At 41.7% G+C, this 13655-nt stretch overlaps 1 protein-coding gene across 6 annotated transcripts in view; it reads left to right on the forward strand.

Annotated features, from left to right (window-relative positions):
- The window catches only part of ETV1 (ETS variant transcription factor 1), an 89201-nt gene extending 76802 nt beyond the window's left edge, over positions 1-12399 (forward strand). For all 6 annotated transcript variants that reach the window (XM_083405473.1, XM_083405474.1, XM_083405475.1 and 3 more), the window contains 4 exons: positions 661-729; positions 4998-5167; positions 6704-6805; positions 9071-12399. In XM_083405473.1, coding sequence (XP_083261599.1) covers positions 661-729; positions 4998-5167; positions 6704-6805; positions 9071-9292 — 563 coding nt within the window. In that variant the 3' untranslated portion in view covers positions 9293-12399. The remainder of the gene's footprint in view (positions 1-660; positions 730-4997; positions 5168-6703; positions 6806-9070) is intronic.
- Positions 12400-13655: the final 1256 nt, after the last annotated feature.

Raw genomic sequence — 13655 nt, forward strand, 5'->3', positions numbered from 1 at the left:
CTTGGCAAAGCAAACATGTGACCATGGGTTTTCTTGTTTTCAAGACCATGAGCAGCTATACTGTGTCTCTCCTCCCACACACTCTCTCTTGTATGCTTCTTCGTCTGTGCCTCTTCTGGTAACTTCTCATGGCAAGGCCACATGAGGTGGTGACAGTATCGGACAGAGTGATGGGGCTCTGCTGCTCACCTGACCCTCCTGCAACTGTGATTTTGCTGCATACCAGGATGGGTCAGTGGAGTCTGCTGCTCCTGTCAGCACATTTGCATAGCTGCCACCTTGCCTCTTCTATAGTTCCTCCTGGTATGCAACAGCAACACAACCAGAGGGTGGTGCGGCGAGCAGCCACGCTTATGGGCGATTGCTTGGAAAATTCAGTTGATGCATGAAGCTTCCCATTTCTGCCTTTTTGACCGGGCAAAACCACCACTTTAAAAATATGCAGCAGTGGGGATTCTCTAATGGTGAAGGCTGGTATTTTGCACAGGACTTTCCATTGCTAATGCATTCTCTTGTTTGGGACAAAAAAACCAACAACTAACACAACATAAGCATGTACCTTTACTGCTTAGTTTTAATGGGGATGCCTGCTTTAAATTGGTGACCCCCCCCCCATTCTGCTTGGTAAATACGTTTCTCTTTCTCCTAAAAAAAATCTAGGTTGTATGTATGAAAAGGGGCCGAGACAGTTTTACGATGACACCTGTGTTGTTCCAGAGAAATTTGACGGTATGTTAGATGCCTGTGTGTTTGTGTTTCTTTGCGCGGAGAGCTGGAACCGTAAACGAGTCGTTTCTTTTTCCTTGATAGATAGTAAAAATGAAATGAAATGAAAGGTTAGCAGCATTCTGACTCCAGGCCATTTAATAGACCATTTGTCGCATGTCCAACCAAAGACTGACCTTTCCCTCCAGAAACCAAAGACTGCTTTTCAATAAGATGTCATTCTATTTTTGCTAGCAAGAGATTCTGTACGCAGAGACAAGATAAAGCACTGTCGTTCTGGCTGTTCTGAGAAGTAATAGGAGGATTTCCATTGCACTGATGATCACATACAGCTTGTTATTAGAGATTTATTGAAAGCTGATCCTTTAATTAACGAAGCAGAACAGAAAGCAGCTACTCTGGATTTACTGATGACTAATGCAAACTCTTGTCTTTTTTTATCCATGAAGAGATGAATTATGGAACACAAGTGCCACCGAGCTATTCAGGGGTTTCTGTGTGTTTAAAGAGAAAGCTGTGCTTTGTTGAACGTTGCATTAGTTTGCTTAATGAAGCTGATGCCTAAAGAGCAGAATGTATAATATCCGTTTATTTTTCTGAAAACGTTCTTGGGGATGGCTAACTAGTATCAAATGGCTTATGAAACAAAACATAGCCTCCTCATTATTAGCTATAAATCCAGCGTGTATTCTGTGGGGATAAGCGCTAATGAGGTTAATGTTGCTTTTGTAGCCAAAGGAATTTGGGCCGGTGTTCCTTCTCACAGTAATTGCGCCGCTCTCCAGCTTTTGGGGGAGTTTGGTTTGCAAAACAAACAGCTAATTGATTTAGTTGCAGGTATGGTGTCATCTCCATACTGGTACAGAGCTAAACATAATTTAGTCAATGTTAGTTATTGCTGCCAAAGAGTGAAGACAGGCATAAAATGAAAACGGGGCTTGCAGCTGGAAAGACGTGTGTGGATGCCATTTCGGAACTGAGCTCAGCTGTCAGGCTTGCTCCCACCTGCCAGTCCACTGCTACCATCTTCAGCTGATTACAGTGAAAAAAGCACTCTGCAGCCAGGTGCCTGAGATGCGAAAAGGTCATTCCACTCCCTCCTTCCCCTCCCTCCCTCCCTTCCTTGCCTTTGCACAGGGGTCGCCTTTCACCCTTCTGCCTGTTCTGCTGGGGAGTGAATTTCCACCAAGCTCTGAAGGAAAGGGAGGAAGTGATGTAACATTCCCTCATCCTAGCCACCCAGTTGCAGGGTGCTCAGTTAATTTTTCCCTACTAGAATAGGTGGAAGAGGTGGTTAGCAGCAGGAGGAGGGAAGACCGATGGCTGAATTCATGTGTTATTTATTTCACTGGTATGCACCACCTGTCTTTCACATAAGCCTGGGCTTATGGTATTTGTTTTGTTTCTTTTTTATTTATTTTATTTATATACCACCCTTCACCTGAAGATCACAGGGCGGTTTGCAGCATGAAAATACAAAATGAAATACAAAATGAAAACACAAAACACATAACGTAATGACACAAACAAAAACTTAATAACCCTTTCCCCCAAAAAACAAAATTAAAAGACCATAGATTGGCCTGGTTTTATTTATTTATTTAATTTATTTGATTTATATGGTGCAGCTATGGAGTGCACTGTGGGGGGTGTCTTCTTTTTCTGCTATTATAATTATTGTTATAATAAGTTTGACATAAACTCTTCTGTGCCAGGGGGGCAAACTGAGCCTTCCTCTGTGGGCTGGAGATTATTCCACATCTTCATGGTGCCCAGAGTTGGGAAATTTACTTATTTTATTTTCATACAGTTTTGTTACCTATTAGTGGCGGGATTTGAATGCCCAGAGTTCAACATGTACTACCCTTTTTTTGATACTGAACTGCTATATCTAAAAGGCTGTATTCCCTCATAAGAACCTGTTCGTGTTTTCCCCATTTGAATGCTCACAGTTCAAACAAGAAAATATAGACTATCTATATATCTCTATATCTATCTATATCTATCTATCTAAATTTATTATGGCTCTGTCTTTTCCTTGACAACGGCTCAAAGTGGCTTGCAGATGAAATAAGAACAGCTGAAAACATAGGGGTAGGGGGAACAGGGACCTGTTAGCATTTGCCTTTGATTCACTAATGTTAATGAATAGATTTTACTCACAGCTTGGAAGGGTTCCGACATGAAATGTTAGTTGGGATGGGGCATGCCTGCTTCTGAATCATATTCTGGATTCTCTTCACCCAGTGGAGGTGGCACTTCTCTGCACAATTTAAAAATTAGTTTTCCTATCCATTTTAGAACTGATTTTGCTAACATAAGGCTGACACATCTATACGCAGATGACTTTCCTGAAAGTCAGCCTGGTACTTTGGGAATTCAACATATGTTAACTATGGTGTTTTTTTTAGCAGCTCATATTGCCTGTTGTTTTTTTTTTTACTGGAGTGCCAGACCCTGGAGCCCTAGTTTTTTGTTTTCTTTTGGCTTCTACTGCAAATTTCCCATTTAGCAATGAGGACATGTCTGGCTCTTGCATATATGGTTAAATATCACCAAATACAATGTAAAGTAAGGGTGGGAAACTGGATCCAACTGGATCTCTCCCCGCACCGTAAACTGAGGGAAGAGTTTGACAGTTGAGCTGGGCTGCCCATCAGCCAATCACAATAGTCTTGGGTGATCTATTTTTGCATAGTGCTGTTCACAGGTTCATGAGCCACAGATATGCTGATTGGTGCCTGCAAGCCCCCATTTGGCCCAAACACATATTTACCTGCCCCATAAAGGTGTAGGGCAGGTGGACATGGCTTGGTCAAAACAGCAACAGAGGCCTATCTGGGCTGCAAGCTGTTTTAAAATAATGTAAGTTGGCAAGACAGAAGAATTAATTTAGCTTTCAGAAATACTCATTCGCTCCACCTGTACTCTATTCTGCATGTGCAGGAGCTATATATCTGTGTCCCTCTCAAAATATATCACAACACTTTGTGGAATGCTTAGATGTAAAGACATAAGTCATAAAGTATAGTTTAACATCAACCCTTTGCGCTACCCAAAGAAGAGCAGACAGTAGCAAAGGATTGGCTTAATAACATTTGGAACATTGAATTCTACTCCTCTACTTAAGAATCAGGTTTTCAGTCATTTTTTAATCTGTTTACAGATTCCTAAGATGTAAACAGCAGTAAGGATCTAATTGAAAGAAGGGCACTTAAATAGCAATATTTCTATTTGGTTCAAAACAATAGGGGTGCTAGCATGTTTGTAAGCGTATTGTTGTGAATAGCCTTCTTTTGCCTATGCTGTATGAACAGGATTACTGTAAAGTTGTTATGTACCATAGCACAGGGCTTCAGGATGCTTTTTATATCGATTCTGTACTTTGCATCAAAGTGGGAAATAATGCATTTTTGCTCGAAGATCAGGCATTGCAGTCATCGTTAGTGGGGGGGGGGCGGAATTGTAATCTTACTTCTGAGCTTTTCAGCTGACAATTCTGTGAGCTTCTCAGTGAGATTATATTAAAAACTGTCTTCTGTTGAGCATTTGAGTTTTGTTGGCTTTTTTCCCCGCTGGGGACAACTTGTGATAAATTTTCAGATTGCTCTTGTTTTGCCTTTGCAATTGATATAGTGTTTTTCAGAAGAATTGCTAATGCACAGCTAAACCATGCTAAATATGAACCCATTTTGCATGCAAGTCCAATATGCCAAAGAGGAACTTGTCTATCCGCAGGATTTGCATACCCATACCCATACGTACATAAAGCTCACGCTGTTTAAGTCCTAGTCAAATACTCTGTCAAATTTTTCTTAGGAGAATTTGCATGCTAAAGGCACTTCAGTCATAGGGTTTTGCAGATATATAAATCATACATTGCGTTTCCAAATGAGGGATTGTGCAAAGTACTGTATACAAATGGAGTCCCTCAAATACTCAAGTTGTTATAAAAGCGGGTCACGGTCTTTCAAAGCTAAGTCTTGCATGATGTTTGCAAGTTGGTTTTGCATGGATCGGGAATGGGACAAACAAGTGGGGCAGCAATTAATTTTGCCGCATTTGGAAGACTCGTATTTGGCTAAGTTGATAGTGATTTATTAATTGCTTTGTGTACCCTGTACCCATATCTTGTGTGCTGGACCAGTGCCAGAAGGATACTCAGTACTGTAGGCTAGAGGAACATGGATTCCTGTCTTGCAGGTGTTGGCTTGTGTTGATACTTGATGTGACAAATTGAGTCTCATTAAGCTCTGTTTCGTTTTGTGTAGGTGATATCAAGCAGGAGCCAGGAATGTACCGCGAGGGGCCCACATACCAGCGGCGGGGCTCCCTTCAGCTGTGGCAGTTTTTGGTCGCCCTCCTTGATGATCCGTCGAACTCGCACTTCATTGCTTGGACTGGCCGAGGGATGGAATTCAAGCTTATTGAACCGGAAGAGGTGAGCAGCATCTCTCTTGGAATGCGTGTGAAGGTTTTGGCTGAAGAGCATTGATGCCTTGTTCTGTCGAAGTATGCTGTTCCTTCCATAATGGTTTCTGCAAAATGGAAGCCAGTACATTTATGCCGCAATGGACTTTGAAGATAGGTTTCCATCCGACACTCAAACACTGGAAGTGAGAGCTGGAAAAAGGGCAGCCAAAATGATGAAGGGGCTGGAGCAATTCCCCTATGAGGAAAGGTTACAGCACCTCCTTACCTGGGCCCTTGACACCTGAGATATGTGTTTTCGGGACCCAACCTGTTCTTTTGAACATTTTAACTGTTTTAATTCTGAATTTTACATTGTTGTACTGCATTCCGGGACCTGCTAGTGAAGGGCAGGTAATAAATTGGTGGTGATGAGGCTCTTTAGTTTAGAAAAAAGGCATAATTTATGATGCATACTGGGAAGGAAAAATGGTCTCCGTGAGATTCAAGGCCAACATTAAACTCTGGAACTCACTGCTGTAAGACGTCACAATGGCCACCAACTTGGCTAGCTTTAAATTTCTTCTAGTTTCAAAAGCAGCATGCACCTGAAGACCATTTCCTGAGGGTCACGAGTGGGAGATGGCTTTAGTCCTCCTGCTTTATGGCAAGCTCCCCATAAGCGTTATCTGGTTGGCCACTGGAAACAGGACACTGGACTAGATCGGCCTTTGGTTTGATTCAGCGGGGCTCTTCATATATTCCTACATTCTTACAATCTGATTTGTTGAGAAATGCTTCCCTGCCATTAGAGTAGAGCCTCGCAATCTGGTGGGGCCTTGTCCTTGGGAGCATGTATGCCTGACCCCACCCAGATTAGTGAATTGGAATATGCCATCTATCTTGAGACACGTTTTCCTTCCCCCTTGCCAGAAAGGCGGACCAGACCGATCATGTGAAGATCAAATATGCCGTTATGCTCAGCTACATTGCTGGATCTGGCCAAAGAACCACCTAGTCCAGCATTAAATAATCAAATTTATTATTTGTACCCAGCCCATCTGGCTCTGCACTTGTGAACCTCAGCAGCTGTTATACAGAAGTAAACTGCCTCCAACACTGGATAAAGATTTCAAAAATCTAAACTAAAGTTAGAGAGATTCATATTATATATAGAAACAGCAAGCTGTTTTTTTATGGAAAGAAAATGCCCCCATTCACACAGAAGGGGCAAAGTATCAAGGGCAAAGTATATAACTAGAGGGGGGGGAAAGGCCTCTGTGAGGGCTGAGTATGCTTAGTGGGTATGGCATCTGGACTGACTACTGGAAAGCAGGGAAATGGAATGGAGTATCCTGGAATAAGGCAGAGCTGGAACCTTGTTGCCAGTTCCACTTGTGTTCTGGAATAAATTGCATACTTGAACCCTGAGACTTCTGTATTACAAAACCTTTGGTTTGTATTTTTGACCTCTAGGTTGCCTTTTCTTTTGTAGAATGCAGCTGCAGGTAAGGCCTGCTTGTTAAATACATTTTAACAAATCGGTGCTAATTTCTTTCTGTGACAGGTGGCACGTCGCTGGGGAATTCAGAAAAACAGGCCAGCCATGAACTATGATAAACTTAGCCGTTCTCTTCGTTATTATTATGAGAAGGGAATCATGCAAAAGGTGAGCGGTTAATGTGGTGTTAAATATTTCATTGGAATGTTGCATCTATAAACTGGGTTTATAAGGGCAAAGCTGTTGTAAATTGCCTTGTTCTGAAATGGTTTGTTAGCAGTATTAGGAAGTGCTGCAAACCTTTTAAGATTTTTATCTGCTTATGAAATAGAGGTTTTTCTTTCTCTTAATGCAGAATCCATGGACCCACATTTAGAATTTCACCACCACACTGGTGAAAATCCAAAAATTGCACATTCTGTATTGGATTTCAGATTTACCCATTTGTATCTTCTTAAACACCCTGACAGATTACCCACATTATTTATTTATACTATTCCTTTATTATTAATATTTTCATCCTATCCTTCCTTCAAGGAGCTCAGGGTTACATGTTGCCCTTTAACCCACCAAAGATCCTGTTTTATCCTCATAACAACCTGGTGGGGTAGGCTAGGCTTAGGGAAACAAGAACCAGGACAAGAAAAAGCCACCTTTGTTCATCACATCTATTTGCATTTCTTAATTTAAAAACATTTGAACTGCTTTTCTTAAAACCAGTCCCAGCTCAAAACCTGTTTAACAATAATCAGTATAGAGAACAAGATTTTGCCTACATGTTAACATTAATAATAATAATAATAATAATAATAATAATTATTTCATTCCTATGCCGCTTTATATTTTTAAGGGGGAAAAACCTCAAAGCATTTTACATTAAAACATCAAATAAAACATTCCAAAATAAAACACTAGAGAAAGAAAATCAAATATAAAATTTACCTTTGAAGCAACATAATTAACAGGAAGCCAAAATATCTTAAAGATTTCAAAACAAGACATTACAAAGGAGGGTCAAGTACAGAATACACATTTCACGCAGGAAAGTGAACAACAAAAAATACCTTAAGCATGTCAAAATAAAACATTACTAAAGGAGGTCAGTTATAGAATGCACATTTAAAACAGCATAGTTAGCAGGAGAAAACATCGCATTTCTGCAGCTGTTGCTGACAGTGGTGGTTTGTGACAGGTGGCGGCTATGAAAGCTCAGGCTCAGTTACCTGAGCCTGCACTAAGAGACCTACAGGGGGGAGTGCGGGGGGTGTGGGACACCCTGGGTGTCAGCACTGAGGGTGATGACAAAATGCTGGGCAGCACTCACCACAGGGCCTGCAGCGCACCCGAGCCCAAATGGTCTGCCCGCTGCCTCTCCCCCCCCCCCCCAGCTGTAGCATGGCTGAGTGGGAGGAGGTAGGCAGACTCTGAAGGCCCCGCAGTGCACCCTGCCCCTATGAGGCCCAGGCGCCCAAGCAGCTTCCTCCAGCCCTGGAGACCTGGTGCTTGGCAAAGAAGCAGGGGACTCTGTGACTCTGAGGTGCTGCCCCTGGCAACTCTTCATTTCTGTATACCTGATGGAAGAGCAGATTGAGGGCAGTTCGCCTGGAGCAGAGTGCATCCACGCCTCCTTTCCAATCGATCCACACACCCTCATGAACGGTACTTGTATGCAAGACAGAAAGTTAGCTGCTGCACAAGCCCTTGGGCAGAGGACACCTTCCCCTCCCACAAGGCTATGGTTTGGATTGTTCAAGCGGCATTGCGTATACAATATCCCAGGCATCTCCAGTAAGATTCCTGGCTGTGTTTCACCCCTGAATTTGGTCTCTGTCATCCTTATACCAGATCAGATAACTGGGCCATCCAGCACGGTTCTGTCTACGGACAGCAGCTCTTCAGGGTTTCAGCCAGGAATCTTTCTGGAGATGCAAACACACTCAAGGAGGGATCGGGGCTGTTGAAGGGTGTGGTCTGGGAAGGAGTGTGGTCTGCGAAGAGCCCCAAGAGAGGCCTAGACCTGTGGTTACTTATTCCAGTTTGATCATACCATTGCTGCCCGAATAAGGACTGGAATGTGCCCTTGAACTCCAGTAATGTTTCTTGCTTGCCTGGATAGACGATAGAGAGAGGTGCATGTGTGTATGCAGAGGCCTGTGTAAGAATCACACCTGCTGCCTCGTTCACTCTTGCCTCTGGCCTTGACCGCCAGAATGCAGACCATGAGGAAATGTGGTCCTTAGATTGAGAATGGCAATAAAGTGGTCATTTCAACAGTGGAATTGGTCGATCTCTCATTCCTCTTAACCGGGGTCTTCTGCTTCTCTTGTACGTGAGGATGAAACAGTGCATGATCTTGCTGCTGGAAGGAGATTCCACGTCTTCCTCTCACACCCTTTCCCCACCCTATTCCCCTTCTCTGATCTTGCCCCTAAGGTTGCTGGAGAAAGATACGTCTACAAATTTGTGTGCGACCCCGAAGCCCTCTTCTCTATGGCCTTCCCGGACAACCAGCGCCCGTTGCTGAAGACCGACATGGAGCGCCATATCAACGAAGAGGACACCGTGCCGCTGTCCCACTTTGACGAGAGCATGGTCTACATGCAGGAAGGAGGCTGCTGCAACACCCACCCTTACAACGAAGGCTATGTATATTAACTGCAGTGACACTGAAGAATCCCACCCCACCCCAAGCTTCTCCTCTTTCATGAGACCAGGAGGAAACCCGAATCCCCTTAAGCTGGTTTTGTAAAAAAAATAAAACACAAACAAACACAAAAAAAGAATTAAAAAGAATAAAATAGTACTATAAAGGGGCTTTTCCTGTTGCATCACTCCTATGGTCTCCCATGGACAGTGCACTTTATTTGAAAGGGGGAGATTGGGATCTATTGATTTTATTCTGTGGAACAAGAAGAAAAAGGGTGGGTTTGTGTCCCCCCCACCTTAAGGTTGGGAATAGAACATACAGGTTTTAAGTACAACGAAGCTGTATCATGTCTGTTTTCTGTTTCATATTGGCTTCAAGATATTGTACAAGTTCTCTGGGTATCCATAGTACAGTTAATTCTAGATGTGATCAATAACCGTTTTTGTACACGACTTGGGAAATTCTATTAGCCACAGACATGGCCCTGACCGGCCACACCCTTTTTGCCACACCCTAGTCTATTTTCTGAATTTAAAAAAAAAACCCCGAACCAGACCGTTTGCTCCAGCTTAGTTCAGTACTGCATGCGCACTGACTTGGCAGATCTCCAGGGTTTCAGACCGGAGTCCTTCCCAGTCCTACAAGAAAGTGCTTAGGGATTGGGCCTGGAACATAGTGCATGCAAAGTGTGGGCTCTGCTGCTGAGCTGTGGACCAGTTTTGGAAGTTGCAGAATTAGATAGGAGCTAGGAGTGCTAGTGCACCTTTCTGGTTTTGTTTTTCAAAAGGCATGTTTTGTTTTGTTTTTTTGTTTTTCCCCTCTGTTGATTTAAAAAAAAAATATGTTTCTACATATCGTTTCTGTTGCCTTGTGCTCGTTAATGGCTCATTAAGGAAGGCATTCAGGGTGGAATGGAGAGCACTATTCCTGGCTTGAAGCGGATTGTGGTTTCGCTCCTTGTATCTGGTGCCATCTTGCTATGCAAGTACAGCGAATGTAAAGCCTTTTAGCCTTTTCCAGAGCCACCTGAGTACAGTAATGCCATGTGCTGAACCGTTCTGGATATTATTTCAAGACTGAAAACAGAATTGTGATCACAGAGGAAGAAGTCGCATTGTGTCCTTCCATTTACTTTTATTCATAAATAAGTTATTTAATCGATAGGAATTAACTGTACTAGGTCACATATCTCATGCTGTTTAGACCACAGAAAGCACTCCTTGAACAAAATATCCAATACACGAAAATAGGTACTCTAGTAATGTTTTTTTTTTAGACATGGTACCCATTAATATGCATTTAAACCTTTTACTGCTGTGTTACGTTGATAACCTATATACATACTAGATAATGCTAATGCTTCTGCTGCTGTCTTTTTTTTCTGTAATATTCTCTTTGCTGAATTTACTATGCCCATTTATAAGCAATGCTGTAACTACAGGTAGCATTTCAGGACAAAATAGATGACTTGAACCATTTATTGCTTAGGAAAAAAAATAGCTTATGCCACAGCTGTTCTATAAGCAGCTTTTACGCGTGTTGAGAAATGAATAGTAAGCTTCAGCTTGCTAAGAGGAGCTCTGCAGAACATTTTATACCTTTCAGTGGAGCCGAGACTTATACAAAGCGTCAAAGAATACAATGACTTTGCTGTATGATGTTGTAGTGCTGGCACTGATGCTATCAATCAAACTTTTGTTTTTTGGACACTAAATGTAAATGTGATCAGATACGTTTGGGAGACGATTTAAAGGTTTTTCTGATTTTTTTTTTACAATGTTTTTAATTTTTTAATTTTGAGAAGGGTAATAGTGAAAGCAAGAAACACCTTATTCTACATATAAAAAGAGAGAGAGAAAGTTTTAAATATTTATGAACACCTTTTCTGAAACGTTGAGTTTCCTAGTTTGAAAAGGATAGAAATGAGATTTGAGCTGTCCAGTGAGTATTTTAGGCAGTGACTCTTCCAAGTATCTTCCCCCCCCGCCCCCCCCATGCCTATCTTTCCCAGATGCTAACAACTTTGGAGCAAAAGGAGATTGAGAATAGGACTCCGTAATCATTAGCCTCAGAAATAATGTTTCATTGTAAATGACATGATATCAAAGATGCCCTGAGGTAGAGATTTACTTTGCACTGTGTGTCGGTCAGGAAACCAGTGCAGTTATACATGATTTATTATGCAATTCATTTCAAAGTAACAAGTGTTAGCCACTATAAACCACAGTTACGGAAAAGCACACTGGATATGCGTCTTAATACACCTAGAAGCATAAGATATCTTAATAGGTGCATGTGTACAAATCCAGGGCATGCAACCCCCTAGAGAAACCTCAATAGGAAGCCTTTTACCTTATTCCCACTAATAATCAATAGCCCTAATGCTCCAATTGACGAATAAGAGAACAGACAAAAAGCACCCATTGGTGCAGACTAGAGCCTTTAAACCAGGGGTATGGAGCCCTGTAGCTCTTCAGATGATGTTGGAGTCCAAGTCCCATCAGCTCCAGCCACTTTGGCCAAGAGTCAACTTGTCTATAGGCCAAACCTAGCTGTAATACAGGAGGGGTCAATTTTTAAGTGGGGAACCTTTATACATGCATAGGTTGGATTACAACTCCTAGCACCCCTGATATTTGGGCATACTGGCTGGGGCTCACGGAGACTGAAGAAGTATAGTGTGGGATAAGGAACTCCTAAGTTAGACGTTATTTTCAATGAAATAGAACCCCTTTGAATGAAAAGTTATTTGAATGCTTTCGATTCCATCAATATTGGCATGCAGCATTTATTGTCAGGAAGAGATGTATATTTGGTGAATGGGGCGGGTGGTTTAAAAGAAAAAGAAGCCTAACATTAATTCAAATGTCTAATACTATTTTTTACAAAATTATATATACTGTATAAGGTAGTGATTCACTGAAGAAAATAGGCACTTCACCCACCATTGAATGAATTTGCGGGGTGGATGGGTGGGGGAAATGGTACAAAAAGATGTTATATGGAATTGATTAACCCTTTTGAAACTGTACCTTTTAAAAGAGTTTATTTTAAGTTCTGTTTTTATTCCACATTTTCCAGGTAGATTAATAAATCTGGCAGCTGATTTCTGAAAGGTGGTGGTTTGGATTTCTCGTGGTGTTTATGTATGTTCATTCACTCTTTCATCGATTCAAGACAACTAAACCATTTTCTGGAGCAGCAGCAGAAGAAAAATATTCCATTGTTGCATCTGGAACAGCAACACCACTTACTGACTCAGGAACAATGGGAGCCAATCGATCATGTGCACTTGAATGTCAAAAATGCACCCCATAGCACACCCTGGCACAACTAGCCATGCATAAGGACCATTTCAAGCACAACTAGAGTTGGACCAGGGCAAGAAAATAAGAAAGAGTGAATTCGATGACCATCAGAAATGGTCTAATCATGGTGCTTAAATGATCTGAACAGTGCCTTTCCTTTAGATGGGTGAAATAGTGTTTAGATGGGTGAAATAGTGTAGGGTTGCCATATTCCAAAAAGTGAAAATCCAGAGACAAAAAACAACCCTAAAATAGAGTTCTCCAGTAAGACCATTAGACCTGGAAGAAAAGCATTTTACAGAGGTATGGCCTGTCTTAAAAAGAAAGCAGGTTAAATATTTAAAAACGTATTATGTAAAACGTATAATATCAAATTGCATAAAATGTGTTCAAAGGAGGCAATTTAAGAGTAGTATACTCTGAAGTCAATAGGACAAAGTAATTGCACTCTTATCTGGAGTACAACTTTGGGCCTACGGATGACATATCGGCAACCCCATCAGTTCTCACTTTGTCACATCAACATCCTTTCTTTGCTTGCTAAGAAGTACTACTTTGTAGTACCTTGGGACCATCAGTTTAGAAAAGTGCTTGGTTTCTTTAAACATCTATGCATACTTTTGGGTGGAAGATGTTCAAATAATTAAAGTAATGTGGTAATTAGGAAGAAATACTACAATGAAAAATGAAGAATAGAGAAATCATGTGATGGGTAAACAGCTATATGGTGAATAAGGAGAGGTCAAGGCTTGTAGTGGGCAGACAGAGAAATGAGGGCTGGGCTGTAATGCAGGGAATATTAAAAAAAAATCAGGAGAGGTCAGGGCACAAGTTGAATGTATAAATAACATAGAGGACTTAGCCACTGAAAGATAGTTTGCTTCCCTGTGGCATGGAAAGCTAATGACTCTAGAGACAAGCCCAGAGGGGAAGAAGGAAGTTGGATAGCACTGGTTTATCATCTGAAACTGTTGCCTGTCAGAGTCAAATAGGGATATAATTTTATAGTCTCCTTCTAAGAGCTCCTGATAACTGAAGATCAACCCTCAGGTGGTCAGTGTTC

Source organism: Podarcis tiliguerta (genome assembly GCF_965153285.1).
Source record: "Podarcis tiliguerta genome assembly, chromosome: 12".
NCBI classification, from domain to species: domain Eukaryota; kingdom Metazoa; phylum Chordata; class Lepidosauria; order Squamata; family Lacertidae; genus Podarcis; species Podarcis tiliguerta.